Source organism: Tasmannia lanceolata, unplaced genomic scaffold (assembly GCF_043159265.1).
Source record: "Tasmannia lanceolata isolate RefF3 unplaced genomic scaffold, GAP_Taslan_0.1 ptg000025l, whole genome shotgun sequence".
NCBI lineage: Eukaryota > Viridiplantae > Streptophyta > Magnoliopsida > Canellales > Winteraceae > Tasmannia > Tasmannia lanceolata.
The window spans coordinates 71,120-98,565 of record NW_027518702.1 but is presented as its reverse complement, the minus strand read 5'-3'; the positions used below and the strand labels follow the sequence as shown (position 1 = coordinate 98,565).

General features: G+C 39.9%; 1 protein-coding gene across 1 annotated transcript; it reads right to left on the bottom strand.

Annotated features, from left to right (window-relative positions):
• Positions 1 to 118: 118 nt before the first annotated feature.
• Positions 119 to 27,064, bottom strand: LOC143857810 (VIN3-like protein 2). Its single transcript, XM_077368312.1, has 4 exons — positions 26,858 to 27,064; positions 24,509 to 25,187; positions 1,909 to 2,231; positions 119 to 1,438 (listed from the first exon to the last, which is right to left on the bottom strand). The coding sequence occupies exons 1-4, from the start codon at positions 26,874 to 26,876 to the stop codon at positions 531 to 533; spliced, it is 1,929 nt and encodes a 642-aa protein (XP_077224427.1). The 5' UTR covers positions 26,877 to 27,064; the 3' UTR covers positions 119 to 530.
• Between the last annotated feature and the right edge of the window lie 382 nt (positions 27,065 to 27,446).

Below are 27,446 nucleotides of genomic sequence, written 5' to 3'. Positions count from 1 at the left end.
TCTTTGGTTTTAAGCTGGAAAAACAGCTTTTAATTTTCCATCTGAAAAAATAAATAAATTCCAGCAACATTTTTGTTTCAAAGCACTACGAAAAAAACAGGAAAAATGAGCTCAAGAAGAAAAAAATATTTCCTTTCCCAAATTTCCCTAACTTTTCCCACCAACCAAACAGACAAGGAAAAGGAACTAGGGGAGTTTACACCCATTTTTCTTCTAAAGAAACAGAGCTAAAAGAAGAAGAAAATTGCTAGTAAGACAACCATTTCTGTAACTTCCAAGAATGAGAGATGAGAAAGCATGAAAATCTTCATAATCTTATGAGCCTTCTCAGAGCCCTGCCATACAGGGGATTTAAAAGGAGCAAGAAAGGATAGAGAAAGATCAAATGAATGGACTACTGATTAGTACCATTGCAACAGTGTAACTTGCAAAACTAACTTATAGTGTAAGAGCAAGGAAACACTTGTGTAACAACATAACCAGTGAAAAATCCAGATAAAATGATGACCCCGAATCCCAATTTCCAATATTCAATGCCATAGCTTTGTGCAAAAAGCATTTCGTAGAAATGGCTTCTCTTTACTCGAAATCCAGTCCATGAAGGTATCGATGAGCTGGCCAGCCAAGCTTGGCGGGTCATCGATCAGAGTATCAATAAACGCACTCACCACCCTCCTATCTTGCATTGTTGCTTTCAAGCTAAACCAAGTGAGAAACTTCACCCTGAATTCCTTCTCAATATGCCCTTCACATTCTAACCATCTGATCACCTTCACAGAATACTCATACTCCCTCTCCATCATTTGCTTTTTATTCCCCGAGTCAGGCTCCTCATTCACCCCCTCGGATTTGGATGGCTTGGTGGGGGGGCTTGAATTGGAGTGGACGAAAGGTATGACCTCCGTGGGAGGTGGTAAGTGGCATTCATTATCGTTGCTAATTTCCTCTAATGATCGAACCTTACAGTGGTTGTCGGTACCAAATTTAAGAAGCTTTGATGCCTGATTATTATAGCTTGAGTTGGTTGAATCCCTCTGCGAATCTGTTTCAATTCCCAAAGCTCGTTCACCTGAATCTCCGTGTATGCACACTTTGTCTGAGCAAAGAGTGGACAAGCTGCTATAGCTACCACTTGGTGTCTGTGTGACACAACAAGCTTCCCACTCTACAAATTCTCTTGTGTTGCTAAATGGAGAAACCTTGAAGAAATACTCTGTTGACGGATCCAGACCCGATATCACGAACCTGGTCTCTGGCATAAGTAAGGTGCAAGTGGGTTCTTCTGCATAGTCCACAATAGCAGACCTTCGATGCCACAATCGGCATCCTTTGATATCTTCTAATAGTTTATCCTCATATTCCAATTCAATAACAATTGAGACTGGAGAGATGTCTTTGAAATGAATGAGGCAAGCTGAGGGAGGTGTGCAAGGTATAGCTGATGGATAATAAACAAGGCTATCAAGATTCCATGGGCAATATTAGTTTAGACCGTAGTTAGCAACATGTGATTCGGCAAAAAAATGGGACGCGAAAAATTCGAGTTTAATACAGTATTGGTCTGAAAAAACATGGTAAAAAAGACGGAAACACAAAAAAAATGTGTTTAAAATTTTTTAATTTACAAAATCTAGCGGGGAAGTTGGAAAGTTGGCCAAAGAACGCATTTCATATGTCTAAAATGCGTTTTAAACATGTTTAAAATGTTTTCCACAAAATAACGAGTTTTTTTTTTTTCACTGTAAAGTTTTAAACGGAGTATTAAATGGCACACCAACAAAAAAACCTTTTTTTTTTCACAAACACACCGTTTAAAACGGAGTTTTGCTAACTATGGTTTAGACAGTATAAAAAATCAGTTTTACAATTTGGGACTCAGATTCTAAATTTGAAAAGAAATAGACTTACTTGGGACTTTTGGAACATCATTGGGCAATGGCTCCAATATTAAAGAAAGCATGGAATCAGATGCTTCCAATGCGGAAGTACACAACTTCTGAATCTCAGCTCCACAATGTAGCCTGTTGACAATGGCTCGTGCCATTTTTGCAGATACGCGGTCTAGAGGTCCAACCTCTTTCTTGAGTTTTTGTGCAGCTAAGTTAACAATCCTTTGTAGTTCTTTATACTGTTCAGTTCCTTTGAGAATCTTATAGCTCAGCGATATGCGACAACACAATACATCAACTCTTCTAGCGTCCTTAGCAATCGAAAGTTGTTTTCTCCAGCATCTGCAAGATGTGGAAGTATAAATGGAGAATTGAACAATGGCTTGAAAATCATCTGAAGGCATAAAAAGTTGAGACTGGTAACACGATGGATGAGAGGATATTTGGGGGTGTGCAAAAAAAAAATGAACATGCATAAACAAAATTGTATGGGCTAAAAACCATTTGTTTGATGGAACTACAGGCACAAAAAACCATTAGAGTGAAGGAAGCAAAAGCACAATATTGTATTCATTCATGAACAATGTTCTATATGCCTACACTGTGTTTTGCAAACTACAGAACAAAAAGTTCTAATTCAGTATCCATCTTTCAATCCCTGAGATTGGGCTTGACATGCAAATTATTCAATTCGTCGTGTGTGTCCATTTCCTTAAGTGCACTTTACACATTTGCCCTTCAATATTTGTCTTGTATAATGGGAAGAACCCCTTTTCTAGTAATGCAAGCACAATTTGTCACTTGTTCTCTAACCATGGTGCCAGAGTCCTCATCACGCTGATGGAGGATTATCATCCACAAGTTTAGATTATTTCCTCATGATCATGCCTCAATCAGCATTGTCGTGTCTGTGAAAACCAGACCCTGCTGCAATTCCATTTCTGAAGCACCAAAATATTTAAGTGTTTCTATGAAACATTACACCTTTTCTACACAAGTGAGAAATAGAAGCTAAAACTCTAAATTTCCAGATAAGCAATGTTAGAGATTACAAACTCTTGGTCTGCCACCAGTGAACTTTTTCACTGAGATTTCATATTTGTGATGTAGAAAGCAAAATTTTTTGCACAGGAATCTAGGTCTATCCCCCATATTTTAACCTATGCTGGCCCTCCCTCCTGATCACCCGTTCTATACTCATCTCATGAAACATCCCACATATCACGAAATCTGCTACAGTTGTGAATCTTGTAACAGAATTGCATTCATCACCTATTATCATACCTCAATCTTAATCTATGTTGGGCTGTTGAAGTTTAACTTCGGCGGAGTTCTTAGAGATGAGAACAACTCAACCAGGTGGGCCTTTTGCGGGCCCAATTGGGATCATAGACTCTAACAAAACAGAGGTGAAGGCAGTTCTTCATGACATCAGGACTACAGAGACGAGACTTGGGCATGGACAGTTTGATAGTTTGAGGGAGACTCCCTTAATGCTATCGGGTGGCAGGATGTTTCTCATCCTTATTCATGGAGATTTGTGCATATGATTATGAGATTCTTGATTGAGTGGCAGTCCCCTCGATTTCTTTCCAGCACGTCAGGAGATCGGCTAACAGTGACAGACAGATTAGTCATGGCAAGAGTTGCCATGGACAGCTTGGCGATATTTGATTATCTCCCTCCTAAAGTGATTCTGAATTGTTTTGTGCTTTTGTGTCTTTTCTTGCTCTTTCTATTATTGTAATGATCCTCCTGGTCATGGGGTTTTCCTCTCTTTTCCTTAATAAAGTTTAAATATCTTTCAAATAATAAGGGGAGCCGATTCGATAATAAGAGAAGGATGATAAAGAGATGAAAGAGATTAGATATGAGGGAGTAGTTCACTTTACACAACTCAATAACAATCTCACTCAAGTTCTGCACAACAAATCCATACCACATACTCTAGATTCGCAACAAAGGGCAACACTTGATTGTATGCTAGACCTAGAGATGAACAAGTATCTTACAGGGATTTGAGTGAATAATTGGTGCAAACCTGGGGGCTTACATGTATTGTGGAGAACTCTTAGGAGCTTGATGGATAATTCGCAATATAAGGGTTGACAAAATTAGTGGTGAGAAAATTGTGCCCTAGGGAACCCCATCGGAAAAAAATTGTGACAAGAAAATTGACTAATAATAAAACGACATTGGAGAGGATTTATCTACAGATATATGGTCGATCGACAAATGAGAAGGTCGAGCGATTGGACGAGATGAGCATTGAAGTTTCATTCACCATTCATCCAATCTTAGAGGACTTTATTTATATCCTTCCCGATGACATACACCTGGATTACCACCGGAATATTCTCACTCCAAATATCTTGTATAGAAGAGCAACACAATCCTTTGATTCATCTATCGTCGCTACAATGTTTTCATTGACAAGCAATTATTTTTGGAAAAGAATGACTTGAACTTGAGGTTGCGTTCACTTCAAGAGGAGTGACTGATGTAGTACGTCATGTTGAGGATGAAGATGAAGTGGATCAACATGTGCGAAGGATTGAGCATCCAAAGATTGTCAAAAGCTATATAAGGAGAGCCAAGATGGCGAGTATTCGTGACCCAAAATTGGACCGTCATGAGCCAAAGAAGGGAAAATCTACTGTTTGAGTGACAAGTTTTGACGTAGATCGGGCTCATTCTTAGTTCCAATGTGACTTTAATTTCAGTTATGAGGTTCTAAATAAGTATTTTAGATGGTTTTAAGTCATAGGGTTAAAATAGGCATTTTCTTTAAGTTTCACTTCTGATTCGTAGATCGTTGTTAGATGTCTTCATTAACAAGCAATTATCTTTGGAAGAGAACAACTTGAACTCGAGGTTGCATTCATTTCAAGAGTGACTAATGTAGTACATCATGTTGAGGTTGAAGATGAAGTGGATTGGCACATGCGAAGGATAGAGCATCCAAAGGTTGTCAAAAGCTCTACAAGGAGAACCAAGATGGTGACTATTCGTGACCCAAAATTGGACCGACATGAACCAAAGAAGAAGGAAAAATCTACTCTTTGTGAGACAAGTTTTGCCGTAGATGGGGCTCATTCTTAGTACCAATGTGTGTAGACACCCCATTTTGCCTAGCTCTGACTGACAATAGGTCAGTCACGATGAAGACTCTGATTATTACCAAAGTATCTGAATGTCTTTGTGGGCATGAAAACCAAGGGAATCTACCACATGTATAGCTCAACTACCAAGCACCTCAGCACACCACGAAACACCCACAAATCCCCAATTCCCAACCATCTAACCATCACCCATCTCTGGATATATCAAACTACACATTCTCCGGTTCCCAAACACAAATGGTCCCTGAGCCAACTTGTCGTTGCAATACATAGCTTAAGGTTTCACATTGCGATCACAATCTGCACATTGTGGTCGCAATTATCCAATTATACTAGATAAACTCCATAGCCGACCTTCTCTCATTTCTTTTAGTCCCACATCGAAAATACAAGCCAAAAACCCTTGGTTGGTGTGCCTATAAAAGGACCAAGGACCAATGCATTTGTGTGTGTGTGGGGGGGGGGGGGGGGGGGGGGGGACTCTATGAACTTATAGCTTCATTTCATGGCCAGAAATCCCAAGAAAATGCCAAATACCCCAGAATATTGTGGTTTTGGCTCACTGAAAGGACTGAAGAGTCTTGGAACGAGCAAAGAAGACCATGAGGAGTCGAGCGGCGCCCACTGGCATTTGACAACAATGTCATCAATCAGGAAAGTAATCATTTCCCTCTTTTATTTGTCTGATGTCCTTATCCTTCACATTTCCTTAGGGCGAACAACGACATGTTAGGAGGAAGTTCTGAGGCGTAGGGTCTTGCTGGACCCCAAACCTCAAGGCCTTCTCCTAAGGTTAGTTAGCATAGATGCCTAATAAATAGCACGGGCCCACTTAGCCCCTAGAATAACTTCTGATTTTTCATTGTATTCATAAAAGATTTAAGGCTTATTTTAGAGACCGGTTTTCACCGGGCGAGGATGGTGCTTAACGCCTTCCATTCTCGTAACATGGTCGCTAACCCATCTCAATGGGAACATAGACTAGACAGTCATAACGGGTTCTAGGCCCATAAAGCGGATGGTCCGTTCATTAGTTTCTACTAACATAATGATGGCCCTAACCGTTCATTAGTTATAATAGGTATTTTTCTTAAGTTCCACTTAAGTCGCTTAAGTGAATTAGAATAAAAGAGGGCTCACTCCACTCCCATGACACTATTCACATCATTATTCAAGTAACTATTCAGATGATTTTGTAAGGAGCTTTAATTTAGGGTATTTTGTCAGAAGTTGAGAGTTTTTAATTCAGGTTTTAGAGCTTTCTAGGCTGTTTCCTTTTCTCTTTATATATATATATATATATATATATATATATATATATAAGATTCGGGTTCTGGATCGCGACAGTGGCAGGAATGAACAATTGGATCGAATCAGAAAGAAGCTAGGGTTTTGCACCAAGTTTGGTCCATATTACTATTCATGGGGTTTTCTTGGAGAGGAAGACTACAGCTTTTTGAAGATTTCTATAATATTTTTTATGGATTTTTTGTGGGGTTTGATCTTTGATTGTAGTCAACCTAGATTAAATATATTTTGTAGCAAATTTTGTACTCCTTTTTTTTAATAACAAACAAATTTTTATCCATTGGATTTGTTATCCACTGAGAGGTTAGTTGTTGTGATTTTATGCAGTAATTTATCTTTTATTTGATTCTAGATTTGAGGAGTATTTTAGACAATTATAATCAAGAGCTATCCATCAACTCCTGGATTTATTTCTTTTATAATTTACATCATAAGTTGGTATCGTAGCATCAATCATAGATTTGTTCTGTATTACCACCCAAAGGGCTATTAACTACAGTGATAGTGGTCAGTTTATACTTTATGTACTTCTAATGCACGAATGGAGTTTAAGATAAAGCTTCCATTCTCCATAATGATGATTTCCTCTCTTCATCGAACTCACATCTGTTGGTTGGATGTAGCTTTAGTAACTATTCTTGATGTTGCCATAGTAACAATTTTTTATGAGATACTATGATTTCCATAGCATTCCCACTGGTTCTAGCAGTTCTCTTGATGACATCTAGACCATTATAAATCCAGTTGACATACACCTATTTTCATCGGATAGGATCACTAACATAGATATCAAGGCAAAGAAAGTGATTAATGCTCAGTTGCTCCTCTTTTTCTTTGGTGGAGGGTGGGAAAGAGAACTCAAAGAAGAAAATATGTACAGAGCGTGAAGAGTCGTTGAACAAACTATCTATAATGTTTGGAAAGTTATCTCATTTCCTATTTTAGTGGGAAACCAATTTAGAAAGGACTCTTTGTTAGTTTTGTTTAATACCTTTCACACATAAGAGACACACGACCAAAGAGGGGGACATGAGAACAAGGTGAAAGAAAGAGAGAAGGAGATGGAGTTTTCTTAGGTTTTTTCTCTCGGGTTATCCCTGTGTACGGTCTTGGTTGAGAGGTCAAGCAAAATGATTGTGGTTTGCGGGTTTCCAGGTTAATCCTGTTGCAATCCCTGTATATTGTTTTCTCATAGTGGAAGATTGTGTGCTCTCGTAAGTGGACGCAGGTATCTTGGCCGAACCACGTAAAATCTTGTTGTCCATCTTGTGGCTTGCTTTTTTTTATCCTTTTGTGCATGATCAGATCGGATTTTGCCAGGAAATTTTTTCTCAACAAGTGGTATCAGAGCTCAGGTTGGAGCGATCGCTGTTGGGTCGGGTTGGAGCGATCACGGGTGTCATTAGACCACGGCTAAATGATTGTCAGAGGTAGAAAGATTTTTCGAGAGATTCTCATTTGAGGTGGAGCTCCGTAACAAGGGTAACAAGGGTGATCTGAGATGGAGATAATAAGGGAAAGAGAGTTGTGCCAGTTGACTGTGCAACGGAAGCTTCCATAAAATGTTGGTGTGGTCTTCACTTTTCTCATTTCTCTGTCAGTGTTAGATGCCGTCCAGTAGGGCAGATGAGAAATGATAGAAGTAGAATACCAAAACCATACTCCCCCATGATTTCATGGGCTGAATCACCCTTGATCCATTGCCTGCATATCTGCAAATCACCAGCCAGTTTTACACCAAGTTGCAAAGCGGCCCATTTTGTTGCATGGCTCATGTTGTGGATAATATGCACAATGCAACCTACAAAGAATTGATTGTCTGGAATGTGAAAAAGACATCCAGATGTAGGACCAATTGGGAGGGGAACTTGACATAGTTTACAATAGCTGAACCTAGGAAAAAAACATAGTCATGGGCAAGATTTGAGGCAAGATAATAGGTTCAGTCTTGGTAGGATTTAAAATCAGGGTCAATCTAGACTAGTTAGAATTACTAGTGAGCCTTTCTAGCAGCTTGGAAGCACCAGGGAATTGTCTATTGCATCTAACAGCCCAGATCTGTTTATAAAATTCCAGAACAGTCCCAAAACTTGCACAAGAGGTAGTAATAAGGAAGACACAGTAACTTCAGAATTCGAGCAGAGTGCTTAGGGTTTCAAACAATTCGAGAGGTTTGAAACGGTAAGAAAACAGTCCAATATGACTAGAAAGAAGAAAAGGCGGAGATTGTGTTGATATTAAGGATTTACTAAAATGAAATTGTTTTTAAATAACTTTTATAGAAATACATTGCTAAGGATTAGGTTTGTTGGAGTCGCACAAGCTAGACCAAAGGCATCACACCAATGATTTTCCTAAGGTATCACACCATAGAAAGTCAAGGCATTACACCTAGACTAGGGACATCATATCCACGACTTTGTGAGAGAGCAAAAAAGTCTTTTCATTCATTCTTACATTTAATAACTTTCACAACTTCTAGAGAACCTAGAGCACTTAAAAAGCATAATTAATCTAAACTCTTGGGCTTTGAAAACAATAAACGAAAAATATTTAGACTTTCAAGACCATCAATGACTTAAACATGGTTACAAAACTAACCCTCAGATTTATACCCCTACAAATAAATAAAAGAACCCTAAAGCACTTCTAATGGACCCCAACTGGGCATGAGTTGCCAAGAGAGGGCCCATCAAAGGTTCCCATCATCTCCAGTCCTACTAGGCATGAGTTTCCAAAATAGGGTGTTGGGAAAGTTGCCTTATTTCCCACACACCTAATTAAGGTCGGAAGGCAAGCAACATCCAAATAGGAAAGTCTTGTTTTTTAGGTTTTAGGAAAAAACCTAGGTATAAAAGATGTTTCACTTTTGGTGAGTGTGTGAGAGCGTGAGAGAGAGAGAGAGGAGGAGGGACAGAAAGAAGAGAAAGTGGGCTTTTCTTCTTGGAATCTTTTTTGGGGTTTTCTCTTGGGTTACTCTCTTGTACGGTCTTGGGTTGAGAAGCAAGGAAATGGTTGCGAGTTTTGGGTTTGGTTTAATCCATTGTAATCCTTATATATTGTTTTCTCATAGTGGAAGATCGTGTTTCTCGCCCAGTTGACCGTCAAGTAGGCTTGGCCGAACCACGTAAAATCTTGGTGTTCATCTTGTGGCTTGTGGTTTGTTTTACTTTTCCGTTTAATTTGTGCACGATCGAATCAGATTGCCCGACGGATTTTCTCAACTAGTGGTATCAGATTTGTGGTAGGAGCGATCGACGAGGCCGGTGGAGTGATTGTGGGTGTTGTGGTTGGATCGTGGCTAGAGCGATCTTTGGGAGTAGAAAGATTGTCCAAGAAAGATTCTCGTTCGAGGTGAAGCATTACACCAAGAAGTGCGGAGTAATCTGAGATGGCGGTAAAATCAAGTTCTACTCGGTTCAACATCGACAGATTTGACGGGAAGGGCAGTTTCACCCTATGGAAGATGAGGGTGAAGGATATCCTAGTTCAACAGGGATTGGCTAAGGCGTTGAAGGGTAACGATGGGAAATCAGAGAAGATGACAGATGTCGAGTGGGAAGACATTAAGTCGAAGGTGGTCATCACGATTTGGCTATGTATGTTAATAGCTTTATGTTTAACGTTATGGAAGAAGAAGATGCGCCTAAATTATAGGAGAAGTTGGAAAAGCTTTACATGTCAAACAGTTGGGCAGTCCGGTTGTCTATGAAGCGGCAATTGTACGGGATGAAGATGCAAGAAGGCGAGAATCTTTTGGAATACATCACGATGTTCAATGGACTTGTTGATCAGCTCCACAAGGTTGATGAAAAGTTGAAGGAAGACGACAAGGCCGCCCTTTTGCTTCTTACTTCACTTCCCGATTCGTATGACAACCTGGTGACGACTTTATTGTATGGTAAGGATACAGTGAAGTTAGAGGAAGTCACGACGTCGCTCTTATCGAATGAGATGCGGAAGAAACATGTTCTTGGTGGAAGTGAAGAGCATGGGTTGGTTGTTCATGGTGGGAATCAAAGAGGAAGGTTGTTTGACAGGGAAAGACAGGTCAAGATCTAGTGTCGGCGGAAATGGCGTGCAATGTTACCGTTGCAAGGAATATGGCCACATCAAGTGGGTTTGTCTTAAGCTAGCTGCCTCTACGGACAATGATGCTACGAATGTTGTGTTGTCGGTAACGGATGAACAGAGCGAAGAGTTTGTCACAGTCTCCGCAGGTAATTGCACTTCTCCTCATGATGAGTGGATTTTAGATTCAGGATGCTTTGTTCATGTATGCTCTAGAAGGGATATTTTGATACGTTCCAGGAGACAAGGACGGTTGTAGTCTCCGCAGGTAATTGCACTTCTCCTCATGATGAGTGGATTTTAGATTCAGGATGCTCTATTCATGTATGCTCTAGAAGGGATATTTTGATACGTTCCAGGAGACAAGGACGGTTGTAGTATCCTAGGGTGACGGGTCTATTTGTGATGTCATGGGAGTTGGGACGGTGAAGATCAAGATGTTCGATAGAGTGGTTCGTACTTTGGGTGGTGTGGCATATGTCTCAAAGATGCGAAGGAATCTGGTATCTCTTAGCCGGTTGGACTCCAGGGGTTGCAGGTATTCAGCAGCAGGTGCAACCATGAAAATCAGACATGGTTGTATGGTTCTGATGAGAAAAGAGAAGTGTGGAGGATTGTACTGTCTGGTTGGGAACATGGTGACTAGTGTTCCTAAGATCACGATAGATAGTTGGAAACAGAGTGGTAGTGCGTGCACACGTAGGGTCTCTTTCGCAGTTGGTGTAGAGACGGGTTTTCAGGTTGCAGACGATGGTGAGAAGGTGGCAGTACCTGCGTTGGGGAGGATTGATCGAAATCCCTCTCCATGTATGACTAGGTGAGTCAACGGGTTGGCAGCTACACATGTGCATTAGCCGTGTTGATCGAATCAGGAGGAGTCAGAATCAGGATGATTCGAGGGCTGTGTAGCTGGTACTTCGAAAGGCCAATGGTGGTTTGCGGTGACAACGAACAGGTGACGACATCAACGAAAAATCTTCAGGTGGCTGGGAAATAAGCCAAGGTGGAGATTGTTGGGAAAGTTGCCTTATTTCCCACACACCTAGTTACGGTGGGAAGGCAAGCAACATCAAAATAGGAAAGTCTTGTTTTTTAGGTTTTAGGAAAAAAACTAGGTATAAAAGGAGATGTTTCTCTTTTGGTGAGTGTGTGAGAACATGAGAGAGAGAGAGAGGGAGGAGAATGGAGAGAAAGAAGAGAAAGTGGGTTTTTCTTCTTGGGTTCTTCTTTTGGGTTTTCTTCTTGGGGTTTTCTCTTGGGTTACTCCCTTGTACGGTCTTAGGTTGAGAAGCAAGGAAAGGATTGCGGGTTTTGGGTTTGGTTTAATCCATTGTAATCTTTGTATATTGTTTTCTCATAGTGGAAGATCATGTTTCTCGCCCATGGAGTAGGCTTGGCCAAACCACGTAAAATCTCGGTGTTCATCTTGTGGTTTGTGGTTTGTGGTTTGTTTTACTTTTCCATTTAATTTGTGCGCGATCGGATTAGATTGCCCGGAGTGTTTTCTCAATAGAGGGCCCATCAAAGGTTTTGATCCCTTTGAGGGTCGTATAAGCCTTGATATCAGATAGAAATGTTTTTGTGCCGAACTAGGAAGGATGGCATCCATACTAATCTTCAAGATGCAAACATGTCAGCTATTTTCTTCTCCTATCACAAGCTTCACAAATTTTCAAGTGTAAATCTCCTTAGCTAATACCTTAATAGCTGTTATCAAACCACATCTAAACCACAATTCTCAAGATGGAAAATCAGCTCTCTGTAGGGAATTTGGTGGCTGGTTTACAAGGCTAGATTCTCAGGCTTGAGAAAGGTCTCGGCTGAGATTGTTTTTAGTTGTAAAAATGCAATTAGGTAGGACAAAATTTCCAAAACTCAAGTGCAGATGTAGTCCTCGGTCTGAGACTTCAACATAGATTGTTTCTCAAAGCTGAACCGATACTCTGCCTAATGGAGTTATCTGCAGAAACTTCCTGGATCACTAATTCAATCTAGGAAATTTCACGTACGGGGGACAAATAATTCACATAATATCACAGGGGTCAAGTTTTCTTGAAAATTACACAGGGGGTCAAAACCCAGATAACGAGGTCAGGCATGACGAAAATGCCCCTCTGCCATAAAAACAAAAGCAGACAACTGATTTGACTTTGAAAATCTGCTTTTCCCTCTTCCCTCTTCCCTCTTCCCTGTTCGCTTCGTTCTTCCCTGTTTTCTTTTCCTCCACTCCTCCGGCAACGTCATTTTCGCCGGTGAAGCACATAAACAGTCTGGTTTGATGTTGATTCATTTAAATAAAATGGGTTTCATGTGTAGTTGATGTTGGGTTTGATGTTGAGTCATTTAAAGAAAATGAGGTTTTAGGTTATGAGATAGGATTGACTGTGTAGTGATGATGGGTTTTATGTTGATTCATCCTTCAAAATATTAAATTTTCATGGGTTTCCTCTGTAGAACTTATTTTTCATGGGTTTCATGTGGATTGTTACATTTTCATTGGTTTCATGTAAAAAATAGATAGGGTTTGATGTATTTCTTCTTGAGATTGTGTAATGTTTTGTGGGTGGAAGAAAATCCATTTTATTAGGGTGGAAGAAAATCCCTACTCGTACACCCTGATTGTGGGCTGATAATCCCTACTTTAAGGGACTTCTTCAACCCCCTTTGGGTACTAGTTACCCAATATAGGTAGCTGAAAACCCTTGGGCGTGAACTTCATGACCATGATTTGAAGTTGGTGTGCCCTCTATGGGGACTTCTTCTACCTCATTTAAGGGCCCATAATACCTTCTTGAATACCTTGTAGAGCTCCCCTATATTGCCCTTCAAAACCCTCTTTAGGTACTAGTAACCCCACCTAGGTAGCTGAAAACCCCTTTGTGTGAATTTGAGGACCATCTTCTGGATTTGATGGGCCCTCCATAGTGACTTATTCTACCCCATTTGAAGGCTCATAATTCCTTCTCTAATACCATGCACAGCTCCCCTCTATTGCCCTTGAGAAGCTCCCCTTAGGTACTAGTTACCCCATTTATGTACCTGAAAACCCCTGAGTTTGAACTTGAGGACCATCTTCTGGATTTGATGGGCCCTCCAAAGGTACTTCTTCTACCACATTCGAGGGCCCATAATCCCTTCTCTAATACCATAAACAGCTCCCCTCTATTGCCCTTGAGAAGCCCCCCTTAGGTACTAGTTACCCCATTTATGTAGCTGAAAACCCCTGAGTTTGAAGTTGAGGACCATCTTATGGATTTGATAGGCTCTCCGAGGGTACTTCTTCTATCCCATTCGAGGGCCCATAATCCCTTCTCTAATATCATGCACAACTCCCTTCTATTGCCCTTGAGAAGCCCCCCTTAGGTACTAGTAACCCCATTTATGTAGCTGAAAACCCATGAGTTTGAACTTGAGGACCATCTTCTGGATTTGATTGGCCCTCCAAGGGTACTTCTATCTCATTTGAGGGCCCAAAATCCCTTATGTAATACCATGCACAGCTCCCCTCTATTGCCCTTGAGAAGCCCCCCTTAGGTACTAGTAACCCCATTTATGTAGCTGAAAATCACTGGAGTTTGAACTTGAGGAACATCTTCTGGATTTGATGGGCCCTCCGAGGGTACTTTTTCTATCCCATTCGAGGGCCCATAATCCCTTTTCTAATACCATGTAGAGCTCCCCTCTAATGGCCTTGAGAAGCCCCCTTTACGTAGTGGTTCTTATGATATCTTGTCGGCCCTTTGCAGGTCTTCGTAAACTGGCACGCGCAATGTTTTCTCTACTGTTACACTATGATGGCGTACTGAATGATGAAGTTAATTGGGAATATGTTGGTGGGAGTAAGAAATTCTTATTGGTAAGTACCCGAATAAATCTTAAAGAATTGGAGGCTCTAATCCACAGTCGAATTGGGAGTATAGGAGGACGGGTGTCACTATCCACCAAATGTCGATATGTTGTTGATCCATATATAAGCACTCTAACGACGTCGATAGCGATGATATCATCCAAACGTTGGATAGGGTGCTTGAGAGAGATACTTTCAACTCTATGATGCTATACATAACAAAATTGACAATGGCCTAAATTCATCATATTCTTTATGCTGCCCCCAAACAATGTCATACCTTCTACTTCCTTTTCACCGCGAAATCCCTCTCATAACCTGGCCATACCTTCGACTTTTGTGCCACCGATTCCCTCATGAGCCCCAACATACATGTCGTCTACTTCGACTGGTCGACTTGTGCCAGCAGGTAGAAATGGCCGACCATTGCCGGTAGGGGGAGCCACTTCTGTTGGCTTAAGGTTTTCACCAGAATCTCGAACCCTACACAGTTCAACAATATAAAATCAGGATAGTAGATAGAGTACTTGATTATAAATAAAATTCTACAAGACATACCTTCCAGTAAATTGTGCCGAGTCACCTACTATGCTTGTATTACCCAATTCCGTTTCATAATCTCTTTGTAAGTCTACTTCAAAACGAGAGTCGGGAGTGACAGTTACTCGTTCCGGTGGATATCTTAGGTGTGGAATCGGTGGAACGGAAGTATGAGGTATGCATGCATTATGAGAGGGATTTTGAGAGGGAATCGGTGGTACAGAAGTCGAACGTATGGCAAGGTTATGAGAGGGATTTCGCGGTGAAAAATAAGTAGAAGGTATCACATTGTTTGGGGGCAGCATAAAAGAATACGATGAATTTAGGCCATTGTCAATTTTGGTTATGTATAGCATCACAGAGTTAAAAGTATCTCTCTTAAGCACCCTATCTAACATTTGGATGATATCATCGCTATCGACGTCCATTAGAGTGCTTATATATGGATCAACAACATATCGACATTTGATGGATAGTGACACCCGTCCTCCTATACTCCCAATTCGACTGTGGAATAGAGCCTCCAATTCTTTAAGATTTATTCAAGTACTTACCAATAAGAATTTCTTACTCCCACCAACATATTCCCAATTAACTTCTTCCTTCAGTACGCCATCATAGTGTAACAGTAGAGAAAGCATTGCGCGTGCCAATTTACGAAGACCTGCAAAGGGCCGACAAGATATCATAAGAACCACTACGTAAATGGGGCTTCTCAAATGGGGTAGAAGAAGTACCCTTGGAGAGCCCATCAAATCCAGAAGATGGTCCTCAAGTTCAAACTCAGGGGTTTTCAGGTACATAAATGGGGTAACTAGTACCTAAGGGGAGCTTCTCAAGGCCAATAGAGGGGAGCTGTGCATAGTATTAGAGAAGGAATTATGGGCCCTCAAATGGGGTAGAATAAGTCACCATGGAGGGCTTATAAAATCCAGAAGATGGTCCTCAAATTCACACAAAGGGATTTTCAGCTACCTAGGTGGGGTTACTAGTACCTAAAGAGGGTTTTGAAGGGCAATATAGGGGAGCTCTACGAGGTATTCAAGAAGGTATTATGGGCCCTTAAATGGGGTAGAAGAAGTCCCCATAGGGGACACACCAACTTCAAATCATAGTCATGAAGTTCACGCCCAAGGGTTTTCAGCTACCTATATTGGGTAAGTAGTACCCAAAGGGGGTTGAAGAAGTCCCTTAAAGTAGGGATTATCAGCCCACAATCAGGGTGTACGAGTAGGGATTTTCTTCCACCCTAGTTTAAGGGACTTTCTTCCACCCACAAAACATTGCACAATCTCAAGAAGAAATACATCAAACCCTATCTATTTTTTACATGAAACCAATGAAAATGTAACAATCCCCATGAAACCCATTAAAAATAAGTATTACAGAGGAAACCCATGAAAATTTAATATTTTGAAGGATGAATCGACATGAAACCCATCATCACTACACAGTCAATCCTATCTCATAACCTAAAACCCCATTTTCTTTAAATGACTCAACATCAAACCCAACATCAAGTACACATGAAACCCATTTTATTTAAATGAATCAACATCAAACCTCACTGTTTATGTGCTTCACCGGAGAAAATGACGTTGCCGGAGGAGAGGAAAAGAAAACAGGGAAGAACGAAGAGAAAAGGGAAGAAGGAAGAGGAAAAAGCAGATTTTCAAAGTCAAATCAGTTGTCTGCTTTTGTTTTTGTGGCAGAGGGGCATTTTCGTCATGCCTGACCTCGTTATCTGGGTTTTGACCAGGGAAGCAGGATTCGTACCTGAGGGTGGGGATTCGCGATTCCCCGAATCGCAAATCGGAATCGTGATTCGATTCGATTACCCGATTCTGAGGAATCCCGAATCGATTCCGTCGGAACCCTTATTCCCAATTTTGGGAACCCCGATTCCCAATTTTGGGAACCTCAATTCCCAATTTATGGAAACCCCGATTCCCACTTTATAAGAACCCCGATTCCCAAGCGATTCCCTGTGAATCCCCAACGAATCCCAACTCCCTAGCGACTCCCGGCGATTCCCCGACGAATCCCCGGCGAATCTCCGTCGACTCTCTAGTAAACCCACGATTCCCGCTTCCAACTATCCCAGGAGCCTTCGATTCCCGCTTTCGATTCCCACCCTGGCAACCTTGGTTTTGACCCCCCTGTGTAATTTTCAAGAAACCTTGACCCCTGTGATATTATGTGAATTATTTGTCCCTCGTACGTCAAATTTCCTTCAATCTAAAGAATCAAAAGCTTCAATTTCCAATAAAATCCAGCCAAAACCTCTCAGCGTAAAAGAAAGTTCGTCGCAGAAAGTAACACTTGCTGTTCAAATAAACTTCATAAGGAAATTCGATCCTCTATCCAATAGCTTTCTCAGTAGAAAATGAATTTTAATTGATCCAGACTACATGAGCAGAATTCTAAGATGGAATTCTCTCTTAGAAATTGGAAATATGGAAGTCTCTCTCAAGTCTAGGTGATTTTCGGTCACAAAAAATTTGAACAGCATAAAATTTTACCGTAGATTTCAGAAATCAATAAGGGCCCGTTTAGATGCCGAGAAGATTTTGATTTGCATTTCTCACATTTGCAGCCCATTTTGCGTTGTGATTTGGATCCGGATCAAATCCTTGGATTTCCAAATCCGCGACTGACAGTGAAAAAAATTGGATTTCCAAATATGCTGTGGAAATAAGTAATTGGTTTCCTTCACTCTCTTAGCTCCTCAGCCTCTCCCCTCCAGTAGGAAGTACCCCCTTCCCTCCCTGTCTCCCTTAACATGAGCTAGCAGATCTATTCAATTTGTATTCAAAAGTCAATTCCAAATCCAAATACAAAATATGAGGCATTCAAACGGGCCCTGAGTATCTAGATTAGTGAGCTTCTATAGGATCGTTTACTCCAAAATATTAATCAACTAGCAATTTTGATGTGTCAACTGGGATAGCCCTTGTGTGGAAGAGACAACTCAGGAAGAAAGCCTTTCGATTGATCTCGTTGACACCTAAACTGCAGCTTTGTGTAAAAACGCAATCACAAATAACTGATAATTCCAAATTTGTAGTACCAGGACCTAATGAAATTGCATTTCAGACACGTTCTGTGTAGTTATTAGTAACTTGCAGGATCTGAGACTCACATGCATACCGTGAATCCAAATGGAATTGAGGATTCAATTGAACCTTCAAATCTGAAATTGATAATTGAATTCTAAGCCTTAGGAGGAGCTCATTTTGTTAAGAGTGTATGCCCTAAAAGCAAATAATTCTTTTATTGAATCATAATTTATAAATGAAATTCATGACATATATTGGGCAACATAAAAGGAAGGAAAAATGACCGATGGGGGACTCACTATCTATTGAATTTTCAACAGGTCCAAGCAATTTAAAAGGTTACCGAGGAGGGACGATTTACGGATTCTGACAGAAAAGATTACCAAAATGCCCTTTTACAAAGGTAACACCTTATTTACTTTCCCTTCTTTCTTTTACTTTTTACTTTTCACCTTTTTTTTCAAACCGTACCGTCCTTCCTCCGGCAATCTGCCATTGTCGTCGGCGTCGGCGACTGGAAGTCCGCAGAAAGCATGAGTCCAACGCCAAAATCACAAAGGTGAGTTCTTTCCTCTCTCTCTGTATCTAGGTTTAGTTTAATTTTTCTTTCTTCTTAGGGTTTTGCACTCGTTTTTCGTTCCTCTCTCTCTCTCTCTGATCTCATTTAGGGTTTATGTGGATTATGTTGGAGGAAGAAGAAGAGAATGTATCGGGTTATGTATTTTTTCGGGCAGATTTCGGTCGATAACCTTGTTTAGAGACTTGAAAACCCCTTCGAGAGACTTTGAAACCCCCTTTAGAGATTTGAAAAGCACCATTTAGAGGGTTTATAACCCCATTTTAGAGACTTGGTGAGCCCCTCTATTAGTACCTGATAACCTAATCTTTAGTGCTTGAAAACCCCCTTCTAATATATTCAAAACCCCTCTTGAGGGAATGAAAACCCCCTTTTAGCTATTTTGTAAGCCCTTTTTTGGATTGATACCCTATATGTATTGATAACCCCCCTCTATATGAATCGATAACCCCCATTTAGGTACTACATAAGCCCTTCCTGTGGACTTCATAACTCCTCTTTGATAACCCAATTCAAAACCACCCTCTTTCCAGATAGATAACCCCATTTAGGTACTTCATAAGCCCTTTTTGTGGAGTTGAAAATCGTTGCTTAGATAACACTCTTTATAGACCCGATAACCCCTTTCTCGAGACTTCAAAAACCCTATTATAGTAATTGATTACCCCACTCAATATGAATTGATAACCCCACGTAGGTACTACATAAGCCCTTTTTGTGGACTTGAGAACCCTCTTAGATAACCCTGTTTAGATCATTGTTACCTCCCTTCAAAACCCTATTATAGGAATTGATAACCCCACTCGATATGAATTGATAACCCCCATTTAGGTACTACATAAGCCCTTCTTGTGGACTTGAGAACCCTCTTAGATAACCCTATGTAGATACTTGTTACCCCCCTTCAAAACTCCCACTTCACAAATAGATAACCCCCATTTAGCTATTTAATACGGCTTTTTTGTGGAGTTGAGTAACCCTACTTAGATAACCCTCTTTAGATACTCGATAATCCCTTTCTAGAGTCGATAACCACTTTCGAGAGACTCGATAACCCCTTCTAGAGACTTCAAAATCCCTATTTAGGATTTGATAAGCAGCCCATTTAGCTACTTCATAACGACATGATAACCCCCTTCTAGAGGTCTGAAAACCCCCATTTGATAAGCATCCCTATTTAGGAGTTGAGTAGCCCATTTGATAAGCCCTCTATAGCGAGATGATAACCCCCTTCCAGAGGCCTGAAAACCCTCTACTTTGGGAATTGATAACCCCATCTGTCTTCTAGATAACCCCTCCTTGTTGGGAGTTGAGAACCCTTAAAGACTTGATAACCCCCTTTTAAAGACTTGTGATTCATTTTTATAGTGCATGATAACCCCTTATTGTTTTATACAGATCCATTTATTGTTTTATACAGATCCATATACAATGTCTAATTTGTAAAATGGCAAAGCCTTCAAAGAAGGTGACACGAAAGACTCCAAGAAAGAACCAAAAGGATTTTAAAAATAGAGGAAGGAAAAAATAAAATGGGGAAAAAGAGACAGAGACATGTAAGTGTATTTGATGTTAGTGGTTTCAATCTAAGCAAGTTAATTTATTTATGACATTTACATTTCGATGATGTAATTTGTTTTGCAGGCTCCATATGTCCTAGCACGATGTTCTCCTCCAAGTTTTAAAACGGCAATGGTTTCAATCTAGATGACATTGTGATGCATAGGCCTCTAATAAGAGCACTCCATAATAAGTGTGATCATGTAATAAAGACTTTCACATTAAGGAGTATCTCAATCTCCTTTCAGGCCACCAATGTTGCTTTGGCATTAGGCCAGCCACTTAGGGGAGAAAGAATGGAGGTGGTGAGGGTTCTATCAACCGGCAAGAGAAACCCTCCTCCTAAAGTGGCTGATTGGTCATTTCCTAAAGCCTCTGTCATGGCATCCGCTTTTGAGGAAATTATGGCAGTAGTTCGAGTACATGAGCAACCCTCTATAAACAAAACCGTCAAATATGTACTCTTATACCTTTTTATGACTGTCCTTTTCACCTAAAGTGCACATCGAACTGACCAGTTGTTCTAGCCCTTTATAGACTATTTACAAAATATTGCCAACTACAACTGGGAAAATGCAGTATATTACTGGTTAGTAGATTATTTAAACAAAGTCAGCAAGGGTGGCAAATATCTTGACGGCTGCTCCTTGGCAATGCAAGTATGATGGACTCAGCCTGTTTAATATTTTAACTGTCTTATTTATGTTACGATTAACACGGCATGTCCTATGTTTGCAAGTGTGGTTACACGAAGATGCCAAATTTTGGATTCCCACTAATCCAAATGTCAGTCCACTTCTGCTGAAGTGGGATTCGAAAGTAAAGGAATCGAGAAAGTATCAATTGGTTGAGTATAAGCGGATAGAGAAATCTGAGATGAGACATAAAGCTATATATTGTAGCATATCAATTCTAATATCTTGTGAACTAACTATCTTTTCAAATCATCGGGTAGTGGTCACATTGACGTCACAAGTGGAGGAGTTAGAGTACGTAAAATGATCAGGCAATGCAGCAGAGCACGCCTATGTTCTGTAATTTTACTTCTTAATATTTACAATTTGATTAATTTTTGCCCTGTTTATATGTTAGGATCCTGAGGAAATAATAGGAGAAGTGAGAGAATGAGCCAAAATTGAGGACGAATATTTAGGAGAAGAGAGGGAAGAATCACAAAATCAGTGAGAGAAGATAAGAATTTTGGCAAAAGACATAGAGGAAGTTAAAAAACAATAGGAGAAAATAAGAAAAGCATGGGATGCAATAAAAAGAAGAGAGGAAGAAACTGGAAAGAAAGAGGAGAAATTGAAAAAGAATGGGAATGTTTAAGAAAAGAGAAGGATCAGGGGAAAAGAGGGAGGGGTGGAGGAGCTGAAAAATGTAAATACTTTTGAAGTCGTAGAATTAACATCCCAACTCCCCGAGGAGATGACGGGCTTAAATGTAGTTGGATGCGACATAAATGCAGCAACTAGTTTGACGGTTTTGTTTATAGAGGGTTGCTCATGTACTCGAACTACTGCCATAATTTCCTCAAGAGCGGATGCCAAGATAGAGGCTTTAGAAAATGACCAACCAGCCACTTTAGGAGGAGAGTTTTTCTTGTCGGTTGATAGAACCTTCACCACCTCCATTCTTTCTCCTCCAATGGCAGGCCTAATGCCAAAGCAACATTGGTGGCCCGAAAGGGGACTGGGATACTCCCTAATGTGAAAGTCATTGTTGCAGGATCACACTTATTATGGAGTGCTACAGGGAGGATTTACACTGTAGTTATGGTGTATGCACTTCAGTGTATATACGGTGTTTATTATCTATTAATTAATTAAAATGGAAATTGGTTGGTTCTAATTTTGTGGAGATTGAAAAGGGAGAGATAATGAGAGAGAGAATTCCTATTTATTTATTTTTATTTTTATTCTGGTACATGGAGTTTTTATTTTGTCAAACTCTCTAAAAGAAATAAAGTCGGTTTATTGGAAATTAAAATAAAGAGAATGTTTTTATGGAGAAAATGTCCAAGAATAGGGTTGGGCGTTTCCTCCTTACATATTAAAAGGAAAGGAAAAAAGAGAAGGTAGTGGTTGCACGTTTTACACTCTTCTCTCTTTCCCTTCTCTCAAGTTTTCTCTCCCTTATTAGTTTCCACAAGAATTCCATTGATTTAGAAGAACTCTTCATCAATCCTCCATGTTCGTGCAAATCCAAGGAAGCCATCACTTTGGCTTATGGGTTGTCAACCTTGATAAAGCGTGAAGCCAAGTGAGGAGTAAATCAAACAGAGATTATCAGTTGGGTAATCAATTTGGTATTGATTTCTTATTCTCCTTTATTTCTTTTGACAACCAATGTTCATCTAGTAACTAAGATCTTGGGAAAAGGTTTAAAGGGATGTAAAATTTTTGAAATAGTACCTCCCAGGCATTTTGCTGCGCCTGCGAATCCCTTTGATCCAACCCTAACTAACACGTTTGACTAGAGCAAGCACGGATCTAAGCTGTGCGTTTTCTAATTCTTACCAGCCTTGAATTCAACTCAAAATTGAAGCAAGAACACTTCTCAAGCCCCAAGCAACAGTAATGAAATTCATGCACAGCCCATAGATGTGATTCTCTATTTTCTTTGAAACCTTCAAGTTTTCTACAAATTTTCCAATGTAGACATTCCTCAAATGTTATCAAATCAGAAAACTTACCAGGACTGAAGTTAGACAAGATTTTGTTTTAATCTTTGCATGAATTTTTCTAGACCCGAAATTTATTTTATTCCCTATTGAAAACCAAGTTGGATCCTACCTAACCCAAATATCGACACCCTATCCAACCCTTGCTAGTCGTCCTCCCTTCCATAGTTATGTCATGCATCACAATCACTATTAATCTAGAATCTTAGACAGTCAAGACCATAAATGACAAACACTTCAGACTTTCAACACCACAAATGGCGGACACTTCAGACATTCAATACCACAAATGACTTAAATACTTAGACTTCCAAGACTATAAATGACTTGAGTAAAATTACAAAAGTTCCCTTCGGCCCTAAAAATGAAAAAATAAAGATAAGTGTGCCTTCCTACGAATAAAAGAAAACGTGAAAAAAACCTTTGGAAGGGGACAACCATTCAAAAAAAAATGATAAAATCAATTGAAAACGTATGGGATCTCTAAACAAGCCACATGTAAGGTGTTCTTTTATCTTTAATCAAATTGTGATAATTTATCATCCATATCTACCAAAAACAAGAAGTGGGAACGAGAGCAAGGGGCAGGAATGGGTATGGATACGGTCCTGAAAAGGGTTTCTAATTTTCATTTATTCTAACACTTTTTTTGCGAGGTAAACATTATTTTGGGCATAAGAGTCACAGAATTATAAGTTATGTGGATAACGATAGTTACACATGTTAGCAGTCTAATTATATTATTTCTAGCTTCTCAGCCTTTGGATGTCATAAACTCCTAATTACTTAACATCTCATACTAACATTATCAAATCAATAAACTCCAAATATAACATTCATAATTAAACCTCGAGTTTTAGTGAGAAACTGAGCAAATAGAAGATGAGTATGAATTCATAACAACTGGGTACAATGGTCCCAGAGGAGTCCCTAGTAATTATTTCCCCATCTGTAAAAAAGATAGGATGCATCATAAGTAGGCAAAGAGCAATGAGATGGGATACATCATATGAGAAGCAATTGGTGAGAAATACTCCCTAAATTTATCCTTTTGGTATTCCTCTAAACCAAATTCAAAATGCAAAGAAAAGGTATCTGAAATTTCGGATGTCCGTGGAGAATAGGTAGGAAGACAATGCTATACAATCCATTAACCATTTAGTGCATGCATATTGAGCATATATCAGATGTCAGTAGGGGTGTAAACGAGCCGAGCCGAGCCGAGCTTGGCCAGGCTCGGCTCGGCTCGTTAAGCTCAAAAGCTCGGCTCGGGCTCGAACCAGGCTCGGGCTCAGCTCGGCTCGGTCAGGCTCGGCCAGGCTCGCGAGCCTTACCGAGCTTGGGTTATATTAAGTTCACACCCTTCATCTTCCCTGGACAGCCCTATATAGTGTAATTTGACTACTTTTTTTACACTATGGGGGGTGGTCCAAGTAACAAATGGGGTTCCTAAAATGAAGTGACATATTTTGCCTCCCCCTTTCACTCCCTGGACAACCCTTTTAGTGTATATATTAATATATAATATATATATTTAAATATATTAAATTCTTAACGAGCCTTAACGAGCCGAGCCGAGCCGAGCCTGGCCTAAATCGGGCTCAGCTCGTTAAGCTTAACGAGCCTGGCGAGCCGGCTCGGCTCGTCTCGGCTCGTTAAGGATTCGAGCCGAGCTTTTTTCGAGCCGAGCTAGAGCGAGCTTCCGAGCCCGAGCCAAAATTGACACCCTTAGATGTCAGCATCCAAACAGTTAGTATTAGCTTTTTGAAGTGAAATTTTACAATTAGCATGAAAATATCAATGTACAATTGGAGAAAAAGAAACTATTGGAATGAAGAGATTAGTCAATTACCCCATCAGCCCATTCACTTTTCCACATGAAACACAATAGAAACTGCCGTCCAACTTGTTAAAGCACCCATTCTTGACAATGCCAGCCCTATCATGCTTAAGAGCACATTTTAAGTGGCACGACATGCCACATGAATCGCCATAATTTGGAGGATCAGAATTGCAAACCAACCATAGACTAGGATCCTTGTTGTCATCATAATGATAACATATACAACAAGAACACCTCTTACAAAATGCATCTTCTTGACTTAAAGTAGCTTTGCAGGCAAGATTTTGACAGAGAAGGGAGTTATCTCGCTCCTCTCCATTGTTCTTCAATGAACCATGGTCTAAGTCAGTGACTAAACACACTGGGTTCTCTTTCTTTTTTTGCCTTTTAGATCCACTCTTGGTCTTTGTTAGTGAGACTGGTGAAAGAGAAAGTGTATGATCAATCTTTTTCGCAGATTTCTTCTCAGAGACTAGCCTCAAGAGGTGTTCTATCATTTTAATCTTTGTGACACCGGTATATTTCCTTTCCTTACCCATTTCTGCACAGATGATTTGGAGAAGCTCTCGGCGACTCCAAGACTGAAGAATTTCAGGTGCATTTTTCGAACATTGTGAAATTTCATGCACTAGCTCTCTTTTCTCTTCCAAGCTCAGCTGACTGCATTTTGCAGGATCAAGTACGAAACCTAGAAAATAGAAGAAAATAAGTTGAAACATAGCTTTGTATTGCATTGCAAGTTTAGGAAATAAAGAGGAAATGAACCAATGGTAGAAACTAAGCATAAATGTTTGTAATGATGATGTCGTAGAAAAAAAATTACAAGCGTCCTCTTTGCTTCACAGAGAAAAAGTTTACATCAGCAATATTAAGAGTTAAAAAGGTCCAACTAGTAGGCAAAACTCTTTTGGCTCACAAGAGTGGATGCTCTTTCAAAAGTAGTCAAACATTTAACACTACAAGTGCTCTCACTTGGGTTTCTTCAATCTTAGAAGCAGCAACTACCAATAAAGACAACGGATCAATAGATGCAGTTTGAAAAGCACTCGAAAAATGTAACACTACAAGAGATTGACTCAATTTTCTGGTTCAAACACATAGTCAATCTTTTGTTCTCAGCCATTTACAAGCAACACTGAACATGCTGATCTTTAAAAAAAAGCGAAGTGGACGCAAGACATTGCCATCCGAAATTATATATATATATATATATATATATATATATATATATATATATATATATATATATATATATATATATATATATATATATTGACCATCAACTACTAGTTCCCATCATTGCTGTACTGATAAATCATCTAAGAAAAACCATTCAAAGATAGATTTTCGTGTAGGAAGTATAATGCCACTTATGTTACAAGACCCCTTTATATATATCTGTGTGTGCGCGCGTTTGGGGGGGGGGGGGGGGGGGGGGCTGAGCTCGAGCTCCAAAACAGTGTGGGTCCAATTTTTGGGGTGATCGAAAGCATTCATTTGAAAGGCCCTTACATCGATAGGGTGCCCACAAAAAATCAGGTCCATTGGATCATCCTAACCCATCCAAAACATAGATAGGATGCCCACAAAATATCAAGTGTTTAGGATCATCCTAACCCTTACATTTGCGGAGAGCAAAATGGGCAGTATCCGTCCATTTTGCCCTCAACTTTAAAACCGAAACCGAAATTTAAAACCAAGACAAAATTGGCGACTCTTCTATCATTTTCAAGCATATCCGGAGATCGGCAAACGATGTGATGGATCACCTTGCTTGGCAAAGAGTAGGGAGGGAGAGTTTGGATTTGTTTGATTTCCTTCCTCCATAAATTGTTCTTTCTGTTATTCTTTTTCTTGGTTTTGTTTCTTTTTTATGTAATTTGAAGTTTCGACCATCTCGGTCTTCTCCTTTTCTTTAATGAAATTTTCACCATTCAAAAAAAAAAGTGCTGTTCTACGCCCAATCACCAAAAAATGAAAGCATGCAAGCATTTTTCCAATCAATCCAACCAAATAATCAGTGACCAAACACCCCCCCCCACCCCCACGCCCACCCCCACGACACCCACACCCACCCACGCACCCACACCAAAACGGAACAATGCAAAGGGCAAATAATCTTCTAAATATCATCTGGGAACAAAAAATGTACCTTCCAATAACCACTAACACTTGCTTTATCATATCCTTGCAAAGATTCATTTTCTTTTCTCCAATCATGTACACTACTAAAAACTAGAATCTCAACTAAGTCACATGCAGCACTAATCAACAGACATTCCCAAATATACAAAATAGTGAATGGAAAAAACTAAGCAACATTGTCTGCAAAAGAAAAAAACCCAAATGCAAACTGACCTGAAAATATAGATTCCATGCCTGAAAATCTCTCTCCCTGGATTAATCACAAGCAACCAGTAGAGAGAAGAAAAGAACCAATAAACCCTTTACTTAAAACTTCAGGCAAATGGGCTTTTGAGAGAGAGAGAGAGAGAGAGAGACAATTGAAGGGTCATCAGAGACGTTATTTAATGGAGTAGCTATAAAAAAAAAGGAAGTTAAAGGGGTGTCAGAATTTTCAATTTAGCACGGATTTCTCGAGAATCTGAACAAACCCGTTTGGAAATAAAAAATATATATCAAAATTTTCAAGTGGATACTGATATTTGTACTACTTATTTTAATTGCACAAACTCAGCTTGTCTTTTCTGTTTTAATCGGCTTTTTAGAACTTTAGTGTAATAACCTTTGACAGCTGTTTAAATAATACACTGAATAGGACTATTGATATGGTGGGCCACATCTTGGCCCGCTTACGTTCACTAGGATGATCAATTTTTGGGTTCCCACATGGGAAAATGCATGTGTAATCAAGACCGTTGATCTTTTAGATCATCATGAGGCGACCCACATGATCATGGTCTCATGGGGAATGAATATATTATAT

What these genes read in the sequence shown, in the direction of transcription:
- LOC143857810 (XM_077368312.1), bottom strand. An exon ending in AAAGTGAATGGGCTGATGGG is followed by an intron (nt 2,232 to 24,508) that starts GTAATTGACTAA and finishes CACATCTTGCAG; the next exon opens with ATGCTGGAGAAAACAACTTT. An exon ending in TGATGTTCCAAAAGTCCCAA is followed by an intron (nt 1,439 to 1,908) that starts GTAAGTCTATTT and finishes ATTATCCATCAG; the next exon opens with CTATACCTTGCACACCTCCC.